At 34.2% G+C, this 21,200-nt stretch overlaps 1 protein-coding gene across 1 annotated transcript in view; it reads left to right on the forward strand.

Moving 5' to 3' along the window:
- The window catches only part of GPR149 (G protein-coupled receptor 149), a 48,069-nt gene extending 33,718 nt beyond the window's left edge, over window positions 1–14,351 (forward strand). Inside the window, exon 4 of the mRNA XM_039857771.1 lies at window positions 12,178–14,351. Coding sequence (XP_039713705.1) covers window positions 12,178–12,750 — 573 coding nt within the window. The 3' untranslated portion in view covers window positions 12,751–14,351. The remainder of the gene's footprint in view (window positions 1–12,177) is intronic.
- Window positions 14,352–21,200: the final 6,849 nt, after the last annotated feature.

A 21,200-nucleotide genomic window follows, 5' to 3' on the forward strand; every position in this document is an offset into this window, starting at 1 on the left:
TGAGTCTTCCAGTCCATGCACATGATATGTCTCTCTATTTATTTAGGTTTTCTTTGATTTATTTCATTAATCATGTAGGTTCTAGTATATAAGTCCTATATAGGTTTTATTAGACTAACACCTAAGTATTTCACTTTTTGAGCAATTGTAAATGCTACTACATTTTCAATTTTGATATCTATATGTTTATTGCTAGTATATATAAATATAAATGATTTTATATGTTTAACTTACAGGCAACCTTGACTAGCTTATTAGTCCTAGGAGTTTGTAGATTCCTTGGAATTTTTCTACCTAGACCAACCATGTCAGATACAGTATTGACAGTTTTAGTTCTTACTTTCTGGTCTGTACTCCTTTGATTTCTCCTTCTTTACTTACTGCATGGGCTAGAACTTCCAGCACTATGTTGAATAGAAGTGGTACAACCTTGCCTTGTTCTTGATCTTAAGGGAAAGGAGTCTCTTACCATTAGGCATAATGTTAGCTGTGGGTTCCTTATAATAACCTTTATCAAGGGGAGAGACTTACTCTATTTTTACTTTGAAAGAATGTTGAATTTTTTCAAATAGTTTTCCTGCATCAATTCATAGAATCGCACTTTTTTCTTCTTTAGCCTATTAAAACAGTGGATCACATCAACTTATTTCTGAATATTAAAACTAGCTTTGAATTTCTAGAATAAACCTCACTTAGTATAGAATATAACTCTTTGTATTTACTGCTGAATTCCATTTGTTAGTATTTGTTAAGGATGTTTTCATCTTTCTTGAGCAATATCTATCTGAAGTTTTCTTTATTTTACTTTTTTTGTAATATCTCTGTCTAGTTTTATTATCACAGCAAACTGGTTTCATAAAATGAATCGAGATGTTCCCTCTTCTATTTTCAGGAAGCGATTGCATAGAATTTATATTAATTACTCTTTAAATGTTTGGTAGATTCATCCAGTGAAAGAAACTACTTGGGCCTGGAGATTTCTTTAGTTTTAAAAATTATTACTTCAATTTCCTATTTAATATTGGGTGCCCTATTGTAGTTTGTGTTTTTAAAGGATATGGTCCATTTCATCTAAGTTGTCAAATTTAAATGTGTAAACTTGTTTGTAGTGTTCCTTCATTTCCTTATGATGTCTGCACAGTCTGGAGTGACAGCCCATTTCATTCCTAATATTTATAATTTGTGTCTTCTTTTTTTCTTTATCAGTGTTGCTAGAGGGTTGTCAATTTTATCAATTGCTTAAAAACCAGTTTTTCATTGATTTTCTCTATTGATTTGTTTTCTAATTTCATTGAATTTTGCTGTCAACTTTATTATTTCCTTATACATGCTTGGAATTTTTTTTGCTCTTCTTTTTTCTAGATTATCATGGTAGGTAGGAGCTTACAGTATTGATTATTCCTCTTTTCTAATGTACGCATTTAATGCCTTTGATTTCTCTCTTAGCACTGCTTTATATGTGTCTCACAAACTTTGATATGTTGTATTTTTATTTTCATTCAGTACAATGTACTTTGTTTCCTTTAAGACTTTCTCTTTGACTCATGGATCATTTAGAAGTGTTTTGTTTAGTTTCCAAGAGTTTACAGATTTTCCCGTTATCTTTCTGTTATTTATTTCTACTTTAAATCCATTTGTGGCTGGAAAACACACTTTATATAATTCTTTTAAATTTGCTGAGGTTAATTTTATGGCCTAAAGATGGTCTATTTGGTATATGTTCTACAGAACTTGAAAATAACATGTATTCTGCTCTTGTTGAATGGAATTTTCTATAAATAAAATTTTTTTTTCTATAAAATTTTCAATAAATGTTGATTAGATCCTGTTGGTTGATGGTACTCTGCTATATTCTTGCTGAATTTCTGTGTAGCTGTTCTATCAATCATTGAGAGAAGGGTGGTTAAGTCTACAGCTATAACTGAATTTGACTATTTCTCCTTTCAGTTCTAGCAGTTAGCTTTACATGTTTGCAGCCCTGTGTTTGGTGTATACATAGTTATAATTGCTATGTCTTCTTGCTAAATTGATCCTTTTATCATTATGTCATAATCAGTCCTGTCTCTAGTAATTTTCTTTGCTCTGAAGTCTATTTTATCTGATATTAATACAATTTTTGCTTTCCTTCAATTGATGTTTGCATGCTATATATTTTTCCATCCTTTTACTTTCAGTCTGTTCATATCATTATATTTGAAATGAGTTCTTTGTAGACAGTATATTGTTGAGTCATGTTTTTTATCCGCTCCAATAATCACTATTTTTTATTTAGTATATTTAGACCATTAGAATAAAATAGAAGATGAAGATTTTAAAAGATTTGAAAAGACACTAGCAATAGAAATCTTAAAAACATCATGGATCCAGATTGTTCTTACTCACCTGCCAATATTAGCTAGGACTTATGGAGTATTTACTTTGTGTGAGGCACTAAGCTAATTATTTTACATGGATTAACTCATTTATTCTCTCATTTTGCAAATGAGATAACTGAGGCTTAGAGGGTAAGGATTACAGAGATAGTGACCTAACCAAGTTCAAAGGCAGGTAGGTGTATGTGACTCCACAGCAGTACTTCACCATGACCTTCCACAGCCTCAAGAGTTTTATCTCTGCAATTACCCTATAGTCCATTCCACATCTGAAGTTTCTTCTACTGGTATTGAAGTTCATAGCCACTCTTCTTTCGTACACAATGATTTTAATCATCTAACTGGTCTTCCTGACGCCATACTCTCCTTTCTCCAATCTGTCTTTCACAGGGTCCCCAATTATCTTCTTAGACCATATGTGGAGCAGTGGAAAGACAGTATTTAGAATCTGAGCTGAATTTAGATCACAATTTAAACTTAACTTTCTTTGTAACCTAAGCAAGTTACTTAACCTCTTCACACTTCAATTTACTTATCTGTGAAACGGAAATAATTTTACTTCCCTTATAAATTATATTAAATTCGATTTCCCATGTAAAGTGCCAAGTGCAGTTGGCACTCCACATATCTTAATTTCCTTCCTGTCTATGAATGCGAAAATGAATATTGTCCCCCTTGTCATCCTGGTGTTAGCCCTGGGCCCAACCTCTGTTTGTAGTCTCATTCCCTCTACTGTGTCGTTCTCCCAAAATTCCATTTGCCTTTGCTCTCACTGTTCCCTCATCTTGGTATACATATTTCCTACTTTTTTGCCTTATAGAAATTATCTTTTAGGGCCCTATTTAGAAACCATTTTCTTAAGTATCTTCTCTAAATACTCCCTTTACTTCCTAATGTGAATAAATTCCTCCTCTCCCGTGTTTCCACAGGACACTGTGGGTTCCAGCTGGATGAGGAGAGTGAGGTGTTATTCATACTGTTTCTGTTAACACTATGCATTGAAGTAGCAGAACAGCTAAGAGCAGAGAGTTTATACAGATTATTCTGGATTTGGATTTGATTATGCCATTTGCCAACTTGTGTTATCTCCCCATGACTCAATTACGTCATCTATAAAATGGGGATGATAAGTGTCTCTATTTCACAAGGTTGATGCAAAAATTAAGAAAATGTATATAAAGAGCTTAGTAAGAAGTCGAAGTCGAATATGTGGCTTGTGTTCAGCAGGATCAGTAAATATTTGTTATGATGAATATTAATCCTAAATCTGTTTTCATCATTAAAAAAGAAAGCTCAATTTATAGCTCAAAAGTCTGTGAAGATTAAATTGTAAATATATTAAAATACTCAGGACTTTCCATGTCACATAGTAGGCCTTTTACAAAGGCCTGTATTTTCTTGGACACAAGGAATATTTTGAGATTTGAATATATGAAAATATAGTAATCAGTTTTAAATAAGACTCCAAAAGTAAATTATTAAAAATCTAGTTTATTGTTTTTTGTACAAAAGTTCTTCCTCTCCCTGTTAGTTTAGATGTTCCTATCTCTTCTCCCCCAAATCATCTTAAAAGGTCTGCTTGACTTAATTCCTCAATGTCTGTACTTTGCCTAAAAGTCACCGAAATCACCTAAAGATAATCTATACGGTTTTAATTTAGATTAAAACTGTCAGTCCCTGGGTTTACTCTTGAGTTAATGACATAATTCTAGTTTCCAGGGCAGAAAACACATAATCTGCTCCTGGCTAAGGCAAATTTCTTATAAAGGGACAACATGGTGCTGTGGAAGGAGCACTTAACTGGAAGTTAAGAAACCTGAGACCTGGTGCCAAGTCCTATTTTTATTACCTATGTAACCCTGGGCAAGTAGTTTCACCTCTCTAGCTGTCAGTTCGCTCTTTACAAAATGAGAAATTAGAACTCAATGATCTCTGGTGAGTGTTACAATCCTATATGCTATACGTTTTTCTTAAGCTGAGAGATCAGATAATGAACAGAATACTTAATCTCATTAGGAGAAAAATGTGGAGCAACTCTTTTATATTGTAATTTTACCCTGAATTCACCTAGAGGCTTACAGTAAGAAATAAAAAAAAAAAAAATTAATATGTTTAAGGTCAGTAAGCTCGAATCAATTATCACAGCAGATTATTTGTGCTAATGTGTTTACATGGCAAGCTCTCTCCTCCTAAAGCATTTCTGAGGTTTAGAGAGTACTTTTCATTTCCAAACAAAAAAGCTCCCAGCCACCTACACTCAGGAATACAGCAATAATGGATTATCATTATTGCTGACAGCATATGCTAATTCGTTGACTTTTAAATGGAAAGAAAGGAGAGACTACTAAATGAGTAGTTTTATGTTCTGTAAATTTGTCATTTTTAATATGTACTAAACTTTCACATTTAATTCAGTTCCCTAATATTCTATTTTTATAAAAATATGTTCTGATAATGTTCTTCTGATATGCTTGCAACTATCAAAATGTATTATATAGGGCTGTGAAAATATTTTTACAAATTTAAACAGCAACACTTTAAAAGGTGAGCTTATTTTTTATGCCTTAGAAAGTTAAATTATGGAATCTAAAAAGCCTATATAAAGTCTGTTTCAGATTCATTCGCACATATACATTTATTCATCCAACAAATACTTTTTGAGGGGCTGTCACATGCCAGCCACTGTTAAAGATGGCAGAGAAAATAAAGATCAACAAGAAAACGTTCCCTTCCCTCGAGATTATACTCTATGCAGATTTGACAGAAATGCCATGTAATTCTAGTCTCTAGAAGAAATTTTTAGATTCCATATTTTAACTTTCTAAAGTATAAAAACTAAGATCATCTTTTTTAAATGTTGCTGCTTAAATTTTTAAATATTTTAACAGCCTTATATACATACAGATAATGTATTAGCGAATTGTATACTCAGAACCTATATAATTTTATTAATCAGTATCACCCTGATACATTTAATTTAAAAAAAGAAAATAAAATAGAAAAGAAAATGGGCAGCTGTCGAACTCTGCAAAATGTTTATTTCCATATGTGTTTTGGTACCTTTTTGCATAAAACATTATATTAGTTTCTTAAGGCAGCTGTAACAAGTTACCACAAACCTGGAAAGCTTAAGACAACCAAAATCTACTGACACACATCTGGAGGCCAGAAGTCCAAAGTCAAGGTATAGGCTGCGCTACACTCCTCTGAGACTCTACGGAAAGATCCTTTCTTGGTTTACGACAGTGTAACTCCAACTGCTGTCTCTTTCTCATGCCCATATTCCCTATGTGTGTCCATGTCCAACTTCTTTATTCTTAAAAGGACACCAGTCATTGGAATTAATGTTCATCCTAACCCAGTATGACTTTATCTTAATTTGATTGTATCTGCAAAGACCCTATTTCCAAATAAGGTCATATTCACAGGTTACGGGTGGATATAAGCTTTGGAGGGGAAACTATGCAACTAGCACAAAGGTCAAGATAAATTAAGCAATGTTAACAGTCTCTTATATTATCACCTCTTTACAATTAATGTTAATTTTTTCTTCAGGTTTTATCGTCTTTTACTTTCCTTTTTTTGAAATTGTTCTTGAACTCTTTCAATGGTTTGCAAATCATTATGCTACATGGTAATTTGTGACTCAAGTCCTATAGTATTTTTCTTAAGTGGAATTCTTCATTTGAACTTAATGTTTATTTTGACAGCTTGTTGGACTCATATGTTTGTAATACTTTTTCCAATAAAATTAGTGAGGAGAATCTGACTCATTACACACCTTGGCCACTTTGAGAGCACTATAAACTTTTGTCTGCCTAGGACCAAAAGATCCTTTATCTTTCTGATAATTAAATTTTTAAATTTTTCTTGTCATAAGTGCCATTCTCTATGCTTTTAAAATGTGAATCGAACCTAAGTTATGCCTTAGTTGAAACCCTCATTCTAATCAACCAAACCATTTGGGCAGAATTTTGAGACAGCACCTTGTACCCAGCTTGTCTCCTATCTCCTAACATAAAAACAGCACAAATCCCAAATGCCAAACCAACCCCAAATCCAGCACAAACCCCCAAAGCAGCACAAGTACCAAACTGACTGCCAAACCGAACTCTAAGGATGACACTGTCACAGGCATCTCTATGCCTTTGATGCCTTTCTATTAATATTTTACCTCTCTGCCGCCTCTATTTCCTAATCCAACTTCCATGAGCAGAATCATCATCATCATCATAAAATAATTTAGAAATATAAAATGTTAAGGTTGAAATCCATCCCCCATCCAGTTCCCGAGAAAACTGTTTGATACATAGCCTTTTAAACCTTTTTCTGTATCTATAATATATATGTGTGTGTTGCTGTGTCTGTGTATCTATTTCTTATTCATATAAACATAAAATTTGCTGGGTTTATTTCTGGTGGGTGTTTTTCTATATGAAAACTGGATCAGACTATACATATTATTTTACAATTTATAACTTTAAATGCGCTGAAGTAATTTTACTCAGGCAGAACTTACAGCTTTAACTCATTCTTTTAAGAAAGTTTTCTAGTACATAACTGTACCATAATTTATTCAAGTATTTTCTGAATGATATACATTTAGGTTATCTCTAATGTGGGGGCTTACAATGGTGCTGTAATAAACATTATTACATGTTGATATTTGTTGTTGGAATTGACTCACAGAAATAAGATTGCTGGTCAATATATGCATATTTTATTTTATCATAAAATACAATCAAGAGGCACTCCAAAGACAGCATCTGTGTGGACAGTAACCTGAGATGCTAAAAATGGTCCATTGTTTGTACTTACTTTTTGGATTATCGATGAAACTGAATATATTTTCATGTGTTTATATTCCATTTGTATTTCTTCCTTTAATTGCTTTTGCCTACTTTCTGTTTCAATTTTTCTGCTTAGATGTTCATCTCACTGATTTAGAGTAACTCTCTCTATATTACAACTATTAACTTTTGTCTCATGTGTGCTACAAATATTTTCTCTTCGGCTGCCATTTGTCTTTTACCTTTACCTTTAGCACATGTTCCTACACCGACATTTTAAATTTTCCTGCAGTCAAATGTCTATCTTTTACTTTTTTACAGATTTTATTCTTTTTACTGATTTTTTTACTTTCATTCCAGATTTGGAAAGGTCTTCTTTCCCCCGGAATTAAGACTCAAGAAATTATTTTTGCATATAACATGAAAGGGGTCTAATTTAATTTTGTGATGGATAGCCAATAACATGTAAAAGCTCAATTGAATCTTTATTTTGATATGTCATCTTTGTGATGTGATATATCTGGTTTCTTGACTGCTTAGTTTATTGAATCTTGCCATTAACACCCTATATTACTGTAACTTCATGTTATCTTTGTAAATCCACATTAGTCTGTTTCTAAATTTTCTCCTTTATCCACAAGCATTTACTCTTGCAATATATATCATAGAAGGAACTTTACGAATTACAAAATAAAATTCTATGGTATTCCATTGGAATTTTTATTAAAATTGTATTAAATCAATAAAGTAAAAGAAAACTGCCATATTTACAATACAGAATTTTCCCATGTGGATATATTGTTTCTTGTCTCTTTTTTGTCTCTTATTTATTCAGGATTCCTTTTTTTATTACAGTGTTTTTCTCATATAGCTCTCATACATTTTTAGTTTTGTTGATATTTTGAATGAGACCTTTTTAAAATATATTTTTTGATTGGTAACTGCTATTGATTCCTTAATATTTACCTAGAATTCAGCTACCTTACTAAACTCCTGAATTATTTCTATTTCAGATTTGCTTCTGTATAATCTGTAGGTAGACAAATTCATATGTAAATTATGATGATTTTGAACCTTCTTACTATTTATATTTCTTTTCCTTTTTCTTTATATTTGTCCAGCTAAGACCTCTAGAACAATGTTAAATACTAGCATTACTATCAGGTATTTCTACTCCTCTGTAAAAACTGAGCTTTGCTCCAGGAAAGATCCTCTTATGTCTCACTCCACCTAGATTAGGGGCTCTTATTCCAGATTCTCACAGTTCTCCAGCCCGGGCCTACTGTAGCACACATGAATCACATGCAAATGCAATTGTTTATGAGCTTTGGTATTTCTACAGTCTATGATCTCTTACAATATGAGAGACTCTTCATTCGTGTTATAGACCTACCAGCTAACCTAGTCCTAGTACATAATAGTGGTTCAATCCATCTGTTCTCATAGCTTCTAATCTCTCTCCATTTTAGTCCACCTTCCATATCCTAAAAGAGGTGGAAAAGTCTGTTGATTTTACTCATTCTGTCAGCTCCCTCCTTGAGTCTCTATCCCTATCGCTGCTCTCTTAGTTCAAGCTCCTATTTTCTTCCACCTAGAGCAATGTTTCTCTAACTTAAATAATAGACAAGCCCCTCTAAAGGAAAAAAATTCTATGAGCTTTATTGTCAAATCAAATTGTTATGATTTTGCTTAAAGACATACAAGCAAAATTTCATATAAACTCCATACACTTATAGTACTTACACAAATCTAAAACCAAACGACATATACATTAAATAGTTTCGTAACCAGTAAAATTAAAACTACTGAATTAGCCTAAAGTGAAAGTACTGTTTTGCTGAAACTAACTTGCTAATTTTCCATTACTAGTATAGAGATGTATGCTCAGATTTTTTCTATAGAATCTGTCTTTGTGTTTTTACTTCTACGATTCTCAAATGGAGACCATCCTTTTGAATAAGAATGTTTCAACACTTTCAGAGAAATTAATATATATTTATGTATGTATTATATATGTGTATGTATACATAAAACATTTTAGCACATATATGCAGCTACCACAAATATGCATGAAATAAAAAGAATGTTTGACAAAATAATTTTGATAACTCAAGACGTTGTGTGTCATCTCAGAATAATCTAACTTCATACTTAGCTAAACTCTCACACTATACAACTCTCAAATGCCAATTTTAAGGAGCTGTCATTTGATAACTAAGTAAAGCTTGTTTGTTCATTTAAAGATAAGGTTAGCAAGGGGGAGTTATTGAAATCTGCACTATGTGGATGTATAAAACCAGATGAAAAATATTCTTTAACACATTTGCTTTTATATTAACTGCTCATCGGTGATGCTAGTTGGTGTTCATAAACTCATGTTACACTGTTGATGCTCTAGTGAAGGTTCCTCGAAAGTTGACATGTCAATAGTGATGGACATTGATAATTCATTTTTCTCATTGCATTTTTCTTTTTTAAACTAGTCTATTCCACAGGACTTTGCTTATACAGTGTACCATATTAAAGAGAAAACAAAACCAGTTTTTTAAGTACCGATGTATATTTGTTTTTCTTGTAATAAAGTGTAATATAAGGAAGTTCAGCATTCAGATTAACTATATTTCAGAATAAAGGCTGTACTTATAAATCACATTATTAAGTGACAGCCAAACTTGATTACATAATGTCTCAGTCCATTTGATTTAAAAAAGAAACAGAAGTTTCTGACTTTGATAACAAGAAATATTTTCTCAGATGTAATGTTTTTAGGTTTGCCTTTTAACTCACGACTTATTACTCAGAAAGCAAGGCTTTTAAAATTGTAAATTTAAAACTGTAAATGGTTTCTTGATTCTTGGTTCTTAACACCTTGATCCTTAAGATCAATTTCAAATACCACTCCTATATGAAACTTTTCTATCAGAGGTGGTCATTCTCTGAACCCCACGGAACTCGGTTCCTATCTCTATATAACAGTGAGAGATGAAATTTTAATTTTGTTTCTTCACGTTTTTCTCACCCAAATATCTGTGAAGCTTTGAACCAAGTATAGTATTTCTTATATATATTATATTTTTTATATATTTTATATACAGTATATAGTAATCTGTATATCCAATGTAAGCTCAGGCTCTTGCATGCAATAGGTACTCAGCAAATTTCTAATGAATGAATGAATAAAAAATAAATAAAAGTCACTTCTCCTTTGCCAAAAATTGCCATCACTCAAACAATGCTCTGGTACAGTAATGAACCTGTGTTGTCCCTCTGTCTCTCTTGCTTAAGTCAACATCACACGTGTGAAGTTCTTTGCCTCAGCAGAAGAGTAATCTGAACTTTAAAGTGTAAGTTTTCAAAGTTTATGGTATTTTAGGGTATAAGGCCTTAAAGTTAGGTTCCCACGTCCCCTAACGGATAAACAGAGTTCAAGACTTCTCCATAGGGAATAACTGGGAAAGCCTGGTGACATGTTTCATGCATCCTAGACTGTATTTTTTGTTGTCCCTAAATTCAAGGAGTTAGGCATGACAGTACCCCAAATGAAGTTTATGATGCATCCTTTCTTAAAAATTTCTCCAAGTTGATGAGAATTCAAACATTCCCCAATAGTGGGACTCTGGTCTTGGGTTTCCTCTAGACACTCCTACCTAGGTCAATATCCAAAATGCCTATGGCTAATAGGGTGACTAACTATTCTGGTTTCCCTGGGCCTGAGAGGTTTCCTGGGATGCAGGAATTCTGATGCTAAAACTGGAGCAGTCACAGGCAAACTGGGAAGGTTAATCATCCTAAGTTGGAAAATACCATGAGCCCTCATGCTGATTCCCCTGGTAGAAAAACACTCTTAAGCCAATTCAGTTAGTAACTCTAGGCTTTACAGGTGGTAGGCATATGCATAAAAAGAGTCTGTTAATCAGTCTCCTCTTCTTTTAAAAATAACCACTTCTTTAGTTACAGCAATGGAACTCAAACCTTACTGTGCAACAGAATCACCTGGAAGTCTTGTTTGAAATACAGAATGCTGGACCCCACTCCCAGAGTTTCTAATTCAGTAGGCTTGGGTAGAGCTCAAAAATCCCATTTCTTGTAAGTTACAAGGTGACACTAATGATGCTGGTCGAGGGGCCTGCGTTTGAGAACCACTGCTCTAGAAGACTGGCATATTACTATCTTATTCTGAGACAAACATGTAATTAAAAAAGGAGTCAACTGAAAGTAAGAAGGCATGAATCAACAATATAAAGTACAGACTATTATAAAAAGTGGTCTTATTTTCTTCATTTCTTAAGTAGTTCTCAGTGATGAGAACAATTAAAAAACTGTAATACACAAAGTTTTAAATATAATAAAAAAGGTTTAAATTTTGAGGCAGGTCTTTGCAGAGATATGGGGGACTTCTCTTACTAGGTTTACTTTGATGACTGTGGTTTCTCCATGGAAAGCACACTGTAGCACAGTTTAGTGACATTTAGTTCCTCTTGTATATGCTCGAAACTCACAGTTGAAGTATTTTTTTGAACTTAACCTGAATCATAGTTTCACAATTATCATTCTCTCTGGCATACTAAGCAGGAAATAAAAAGTGCATTTTGATAACAAAGTCTGCATTTCTTTCAACCTATGCAAACTTCTTAATGTAACTGAATACGTAACAAAAATAGAAAAGCAATTCTGTACTAGAAATATGCATACAATTTTATCCTTATATTCTACTCTTGGACACATCTACTGCTGCTCATCAATTCCCAAATTTTGCCTTCAATGGTGGAAATATGTCTCATATATTCAAGAAAATGTTCCTGACTGCCTTCATTTAGATGATATATTTGACCTAGAAGAAATTAAACTACAACGGCACTTTGATGGCAGAATTTAAATCCCTTATTGTAAAAGGTTTCCAGGGAAATAGCTCTGGAGTAGAAAAACGTTATCATTTTGATGATTAAAATGACTTTCTAAATGGCCTAATCTCAAAAACTAGTTTTCAATAATAACCATTTTGTTTTTGTCCCCAGCGTTCCGGTGGTGCCCTTGAGATTCCCTTGTGTGCATTTCAGGGGACTGTGTCTCTTCAAGCCCCTACAGGGAAAACCCTATCTCTTTCTACCTATGAGGTAAGCACAGAAGGACAAAAAATAACCCCAGCCTCTAAGAAAATAGAAGTCTACCGATCCAAAAGTGTTGGCCATGAACCAAACTCAGAAGATTCTCCCTCCACATTTGCAGACACCAGTGTGAAAATACACTTGGAAGTTCTTGAAATTTGTGATAACGAAGAGGCCTTGGACACTGTGTCAATCATTAGCAACATCAGCCAGTCCTCCACACAGGTCAGATCTCCATCCCTACGCTACTCACGGAAAGAAAACAGATTCGTTTCATGTGATTTAGGGGAAACAGCCTCATACTCTCTCTTTTTACCTACAAGTAATCCTGATGGTGATATTAACATCTCAATTCCAGACACTGTTGAAGCACACAGGCAGAACAGTAAAAGGCAGCATCAAGAGAGGGATGGCTACCAGGAGGAAATTCAGTTGTTAAATAAAGCTTACAGGAAAAGAGAGGAAGAAGGCAAGGGTACCTAGTGATCATTTGGTCTAATAAAGGCAAAAATGGATCTGTAACTTTAAACTGCTACACTAACACCTCTGTTCTGAGGCTATTTGATTTCCTTTATTTGTTGATTTACATAAGCTTTACAGATTTACTAGTTAATTATTTCTAGTGCAAACAGCTGGAACTAGTGCTATAGATCACACACTGTGGTAATTAAAAGATTTGTTTCTTATCCAATTTCTAAAAATATTTTCTAAATCAAATCTTAGTCTAGTTTACTAATGTTTTTTGCCTATGTTTGTCAACCTCAGAGTAAACAACAAATTGTATAAAATAAGTATAATGTTTCCATGCACATGTTTCTACACATATGTTGGCCTTTAAACTGATGGGGGAAAAAGACATTTGGGAAATGGAAGAAATGTAGCAAAACTCTGAGTTGTATTTGAACAGGCTTGCCAAAATGTAGCTGGCAAAGCAAGCTCATTACAGCTACAGCTTTAGCTTTACACTGATGTCTAGGAAATATATTCTTGTGTAAAACAGCAAATTAGCTTCCAACTTCAAACCACGCATGTTCCTAGTCTGTAAATAGCTGTTGCCTTCATTTCTATAAAATACAAATTGTTTATTGAATGTTTTCTTTTCTTTATTTCTTAAATATAACAGTGTTTTCCTTTCATCTTTTCGGAATATCAAGATTGCTCTTTAAACAAATATGTCGTGTGTTATAAGCGGAATTAGAAGTAGTCCTTAACTGAAACACTATTGGAAAAGGTTGAAAATGTACACATCATCATTTTAAAAATTGTTTTGTTTATTTAAATGGAAATTGGGGAAAATATTTCCAATCTAAGTTTATGAGGTGCGCCCACTGGAGTAACAAACTTCTGAGAAAAGCAGAAGAAAAGCCTGTAAGTTCAAAATGAGAGTGTCAGTTTCTAAAGCTGCAGGTCTGGCAAACTTTCTTAGCCATTCTTGAAGCATAGAAAATTTTATTTCAAATATTATTCCAAGTTTAGGTGCTTTTTAGTTTCTTTTCCAAAGATATGTGTATCTTAAGCAAAGAAACAATTCGATATATTTTATTAAATGATTGTAAGGTATATATTTCAAGATTAATGAAAATCAAGATTTATATTACACAAGAATCAGATTGGAAGACAGTAACACTCCTTTCCCTCCTGTGTTCCAGTCCCCACCCCCGCCCCCATTTTGGGGTAATGCTGGGGCAACTGAAAAAAAATAAGATGTTCTCATTTCATCGCCTCTGGTTGTTGAATTAACTATACAATGGATACACTTAAAAGGTCTGCCGTATTGACACAATATCAGTTCGTATTGACACAATACCAGGATAATTTAGCCCAAAGCCACAGTTTAAAAGGCCAATCAGAATCATACTGCTAACCTGTAACTCTTCAAATTCCAAACCAACAGTAGATGAATCTACAAGAAACCTTCACAGAAGCTGTGCCCAAACATGAATGGTTCCTCCTTCTAAGCCTTGTAAGAGAAAAGAAGTTTAGGCTATACCAGTATGAAGTTTCCTTACTTTTTAATGTGACTGTGATTGTAAAAATGTGTTTCCAGTATAATATACTTATGGATATCTTGTGCTATATTTAAATATTTTACCCTTGCATTGTTACATTATTCTTATTATTAATAAATATTTTATTTCATACAGTTTACCTCTTTTCTCTATAAATTATGTATTTAAGACAAAAACTTGTTACCTAATAAAAATATCACCATCTGGTGGTGACTCTTATAAATTGAAAAGACGTAACCCCTAAATCTCCCTAATAATAAAAACACATAATATGTAATCCCAGAGACTTCCGAGAGTTGTAACTGACAAAGGCAACCATTCTGACATTACAGTATTACTCAGAATATAATAAAAAAAAAGACCCAGTTATGTATTATTTGGAAGCTTTTCTCCCCATGGTTCTGTTGTGTTAAATTTCATAAAGATTGTCTCTTAATTTTTTATATTATTTAGCTCCTTTCAGTAATTTATATATTATAATATTTAGTGAATGCCTACTACATAGAGAGTATTGCAGACAAAAAAAGCTCATCTGAATCTCAGTGTCCAGAATCTTAATTGGGGCTCCATCATAGTAGGAGTAGGGGGCATGCCTGGTTGTCCACTCACATGACTGATCTCAGTTTCCTGCTCATCGGGAAGTCTAACTAATATAAGAAGACTCAAAGCCTCTACTCTAAATCAGTCTGGCTAGTCTGAGGTCCCCAGACAGTCAAAGTCACTCCTATCAGGCATGACGTTCTAAGGGCTTAGAGATTACTTCTTCAGAAAGGCAACGGCCAGACCTTTACTACACATTTATACATACATATACACACATGTGTGTATATAAATGTATAATGTATACATCAGCTAATGCTAAGTGTATTGACAGGAAATAGGTACCAGAGGTAATAAAAATGTTAAGAAGAAAATTTATAATCAAGCAACAATGATGGAAAGAGTGCTTTTTCAAATACTTGAGTCAGGAAAGGCTTCACTGATAAGGTAACATTTTATCGGAGATTCGACTAAAGAGAGGAACATGCTGTGGGAAATCACAGTCCCAGAAAAGGGAACAGCAAGGTTCCAGAAGTGAGAGTGTGCCTTTTGTATTCTGTGAAACCATCAGGGAGGTCAATGTGACTGCGATAACTGAGAGGAAAAAAAGTGGTGGGAGATAAAAGACAAATAGATAAGGGCAGCGAGAGACAGATCATTAGTGTCTTGCATCAGGTATGCAAAAATCTTATTCTAAATGAGCAAAGGAGTGATATATCTGATTTCAAAATCACTATCTGTTGTCAGGGAGTAAAGACTGGACAAGTACAGATATTATCACAGAAAGAACAATTAGAAGAAGCTCAAAGCCCACAACATCCTGACCCAGAGACACAGGTGGTCTTTGCCACTAAGGTACATGCACAGATCAGGCCCATTCATTTCTGGCCTAGTTCCTCCCTCATTATACAGCTATTATAATAAATTAACATTGTGGTTAGTACTGTACCCATTATGCATCTGATGCCATGACAGTTCCGTAAACACCAAACATGGCAAGAAAAGCAGTATCTCCCTGATTCCAAAAGAAACCACCTTCTTTCTATGAAGAGAAAACCCAAGATCATGAATATTCTACTCTTTCATTAGATCAACAGATATACTCACCCTAACCCGTTAAAAGGCGGGGAGCTCCCTCTGAGCTTGCCCCTTTTCCTGAGAGTGTACTTTCACTTTTAAGAGTGTACTTTTGCTTTCAATAAACTTGAGCTGTTGCTTTGTTTCCTTCGTTGTTTATCCATGAATTCTTTCTCAAGATGTTGACAAGAAGCTGGTCACCTGTTTGGTTACAGTCGCTGCAGTTCCAAGGACCTATCCATGATGTTAAGTGTGTACTTAATGTATACTGCTCTAAACCTAGGTTGATTTGTTTACACCATTTCTTCTCCAGCTTAAGACACAAAGAAAATCATATTTGTATATCTTTCCTACAGTCTTGAGATCTCAACTTCAAATGCATAAGGAATACATACTCATTCACACATACAAAAACACGTATTATTCTCAAGATTAAGCAGTAATTTGCTGGCATTGGACAGTCAAAATTCAAATATAAAGTGACCATAATGATAACCTTTTGCAATATTATATAGAAGAATTTAGACTCCTAGAGCCACATTGTCTTAAAATACTTTACTACAGAAGATAATCTTCACTGTACTTTTACATAAGCATAGTCCTACTGAGGAATTTTTCCAGGAAAAAGGGGAAAAAATGCTTCAGAAGTATATTTTAGTCTCCACTGCTTTGCAGAAATACAACTCCCAGAAACTTTAAAATGTCAGGGTCATAGGGTTTAGACAAATCCATGGTCACCTGGTTGCAATAGTAAAGATACATATTACCATGCTAACAGAAACCTTAAAATCTTGTATTTTCATTATCTTTTTAAAAATTTATATTAAAAATTATTTTGATTAAAATTTTTTTTCTTAGCACTCATCCGTAATATTTTTTCCTAAATTCCAAGATTGTGTACTTAAATTTGGCAGATAAAAATCCACTAATTTAATGAGATTGTGTAGTTTTCAAGGGAAAGCATGTATGGAAAACACTCAAGAAGTTCTTTAACATGGATTCTTGAATCTTCTGACCTCAGGTAACATTTTTTTTTTTTCCTTTTCCTTAGAAACAGAGTTTACAGAGTGGCACAACAGAATGACAAAATGTCTGGCTTGTCTGGGATAGTCTCAGTTTACAATTGTCTTCCTGGCATAATAATTGTATCCCGTTACATTATTAAAAGTATCGCAGTTTGAATAGTAAGTTATATGTTTACTCTCTGTTATACCTAATCTATATGCTCTTTTCCCCAAAATATAGGATATCTACTGTAACTAAAAAGGAGGCTGTGTAATATCTGCAAATTTCCTGTTAATGGTATCTCTTGTTTGCTTTTTATGCTTCTATTAGAGAGTAAAAAGAAATTTCCCTTTCAGTATTTTGAGTAAAATGAGAAAATTACAATAAGACATCATCAACAACCTACCCTGAGAGGAGATAATGAAAGGAAGACAAGTCTGTCACACTTTCAGAACTTAGCTGAAAGGTGAGGACACCTCCACTTCCATTCCTAACTGTACAATGCCCCAAATCACAAAGAAAGCAATGCCATCCAGAGCCATTGAATGTTTGGTCAATTAAATTCAAACAAGAGGCTGGAAGCATTCGATATTTGCATTCGATAGAGAATAAGGAACAAGAAATTCTCTGATTGATCTCTGCCTCTTAGTGGGATATTTACAATTCATTGCAACTAAAAGTATCTGGATCAGAGAGTTGGTTATCTTTTCTCCTGCAGATCTTTCAACTCTTTTCCACCCTACTCTGCACCAAGAGACTGACCTACACCAACGACATCAACAGAAGCAAATGCCCCCTAGTTCCCATTGGTTTTAACCAATATGAGCTTCCTGGAAGAGATCAGAGAGAACGAGGAGAGTGAGTTCAGGGTATTTATTACTCTCTTTCCTAGAAAAATCACCTTAAACTGGATTTACCCCTTTACCAATGGTTGCTGCTTCCTGTAGGCAGCTAATTCTATGCAGCTTTCTTTCAGGATGCCAGTACATGCTCCCTTCATCCATTTGGGCCTAGAGACGATAACATCTCTGCTGCTTCTAAATCCAGTTTACTGAAAACTTTTATAGTCTCTTTGCATTTGTACCTGTGTGCATAGTTTTAATAAGCATATAGCTATATAAATGCTCCTGAATTATTTTAAGTTTGCCATCTATGTTCTATAAGGACTTTAACTGATATATCCACAATCTATAACCTTTTCCTAGTGTGTAACTATTTTAGTTATACAGTAGAAAGAACAGTGGGCTAGGTATCATAAGGCTTAATTTTAATCTCTGATTCTAATTCTGACTCTACCACTTTGAACCACACTTAAACTCTTCAGGACTCAGTTTATTCTAGAGTAGATTTTACAAAGATTAGGGATGAGGTGAGCCCAGGCAGATTATCTCTAAAACCTTTTACATTCTAATATACTAAATGAAGGCTATAAATCTTCAACTCCTCCTATGTTATATGAAAACCTACATTGGTTACATAATTCTCTTCATTCAAGAAGAATACCCTTGGTAAATTTGGGTAAGAGGAAAGGTTTGGTATTCTTGGACCAAGAGACCTCAGTGCTTATCGATTTTATGATAAAGATCAGGAAAAACCCTGATTCATTTAAAAGATACCAGAAAAGCAAGTGAGGTAAGAAAAGCTGGTGGGACTCACAAATATACAATCTGGTGACAGCTAGAGGGGAGAGGGTTGGGGGACTGGAAGAAATGGGTGAACTGTTAAAGAAATACAAATTAATAGTTAATAGATGGTTGGGGATGGGTAGCACGGCATAGGGAATACAGTCAGCAGTAATGTAATGGCTAGGTGCAGAGCTAGAGGAGAGAAAGAGTAATCAGGGGGATCATTTCATAAACTATATAAATGGCTAACCAATGTACTATGTAATTGAAACTAATAATAAATTAAAATTTTAATAGAAATAAAGGAAAGCCGGTAGTAGGAACTGATAAAATTGGCATTTGGAAGACAGATCAATTTGAGATAATAACAAAGTAAAACCTTCCAGAATTCCAGAGGAATACAAGGCTTAAATGAATAATTTTTCTCTTTAGCACAAACATTAGATATACTATATACATTAGATATTACATATATATATATGACACTTATAGCAGATTCTATCTTCCAAAGATAGGCGCAGTGTCTCCCATTCTATATGCTGTTCTTATAATGTGATCTTGGCTCGCCTCCCATAGTGTGGTGAGGCCTAACTGCCCTTAAGCCTTGGTGGACATCTGTAACTGACTCGACTAATAAAGTATAGTGGACATGATGCTATGTGACTTCTGAGGCTAGTTAATAAAAATGTCATGTACTTCCACCTTGCTCTGTGACACTTGTTCTTAGAATCTAGCTGCTATTCTGTAAGGAGGCTGAAACTAGGCCACACATAGAAAACAACTGGAGAGGCTAGGTGTAGATGTTCCAGCCCATAGCCAGGCAAGGTTCCAGCCCCAAACCAGTATCAACTACCAGATATTTGAGTGCAGATGTCTCCAAATGATTCCTGCCTCCAGCTATCAAATCTTCCCATTAGAGAGAGGGAAAAGTGAAAAAGACCTAAAAGAGAGTAGAACTTCATAATTACAAATAAATAAAAAATGAGCTGGCAAATTTAAGATGTTCTTACTATTCCCTTGTTGCCTAGCAAGGAGGGAATTTAGAGATTAGATCAGTAGTTAAACAAACAAACCAAAACAAAAAACAAAAAACAAAAAAACCCAACTCTAGATTTTCTTTGCCCATCTGAGTTGTATTTTAAGCAAATTTGTGATTTTACTGTAAGTTATAGTTCAGAAGAGTCTTTCCCTACAAGTACATTTTCGGTGTAACTAAAATTTCCCAATTTGAGTTCAAGAATTTTATAGAAGGTATTTTACTGAGTTATTTAATAAGTTCTTCTATCTTCTTGATACTTGAAAGAAACATTTTTTCCATTTTCTCCCCTTTTCCATTCTCAAACAGCCAGATATTCATTTTCTCTAGAGGTCTAGGATTACTTTCATCAGTATGTCCCCTCTTTCCATCCCAAAAGGAGGTAAAGATCACTAAAGTTCCATTTTCCAAGGGGAACACTAAAAAAATAAAATAAAAATAATCCCCACCCAGGCCTTCACAAATATTAGACTGATGAAAATTTATGCAAGACTTGTTTTACAGAGTTGAGGTAAAAGAGAAGGAGAATAAGAGATTCCCTGAGACTGGGAGACTGTGATAGTGTCCCACAGTGGTGTGGTCTCATGTGGCTCCACCTTCCTGCATTTCAGAGGTGGCTGAACTGGGAGGTGGATGCCTCCAAAGTTAGATATCAAATATTGTGGGTTTGAAACCAAATGATTAGTGGAGAAGACATTTGAGAGAGACATCGTTTAGCTTATTCAGAGCGCAGCACCTGGCAGAGTATCAGTAAGAGAAACAATGGCAATTATAATGAACCAATCACTCATTTTTGTTTCCTGGCATTAGGTAACCCAAGAATTCTTGTGGTTCCAACCAACAAAGGAAAAACAAACAAATAGACAAAAAAAAAACCCCAATTAACAAATGATGTATTTCTTTTGACCAATATCTTTCTGGTCTTTCCTTTAAAATCTCTCTTTTGTGCAGATTTTTACTACAATGATATTTGTTCTAAGTGTATGTCTAAAGCAACAGCTTCAATCAATACCATACTACTTCACACTGAAGATGTCAGAAAAAATTAGTAATTTTAAATTTATAACTAAGATTCACGTAGGATCGACAAACATGAGATGAAAAGAAATAAAGTAATTTATTGGAAAACAGGAATAACACTACCTCTTTTTCTGGGGTTAATATAAGGATTGTGTGAATAGCAAACGTCATTACTTTCCTATTGCTGCCACAATAAATTACCAGAAACTCAGAGTCTTAACTAACACAAATTTACTACCTTACAATTACGTAGCATAGACATTTTGACAAAGGTCCTCACTGGTGTTGGCAGGGTATTCCTTTCTGGAGGTCCCGGGGGAGAATTTATTTCCTTTTTCAGTTCTAGAGGATATCTGCTTTTCTTGGCTCATAGCCCCCTTCCTCCATCTTCAAAGCCATCAACATCTCATTGAGTTCTCTTATCACACACTCTGAAAGACCCTTGTAATTACATAGAGCTCATCCAGATAATTCAGGATAATATCCCCATTTTAAGGTCAGCTAATTAGTAACTTTAATTTTCCTTGGCCATGCAATGTAACATATTCACAGGTTCCAGGAATTAGGGTGCAGACATCTTTGGGGGTAATTATTCTGCTGATCACAAATGTGAATCACCTG

Source organism: Pteropus medius, unplaced genomic scaffold (genome assembly GCF_902729225.1).
Source record: "Pteropus medius unplaced genomic scaffold, Ma_sr-lr_union100, whole genome shotgun sequence".
NCBI lineage: Eukaryota > Metazoa > Chordata > Mammalia > Chiroptera > Pteropodidae > Pteropus > Pteropus medius.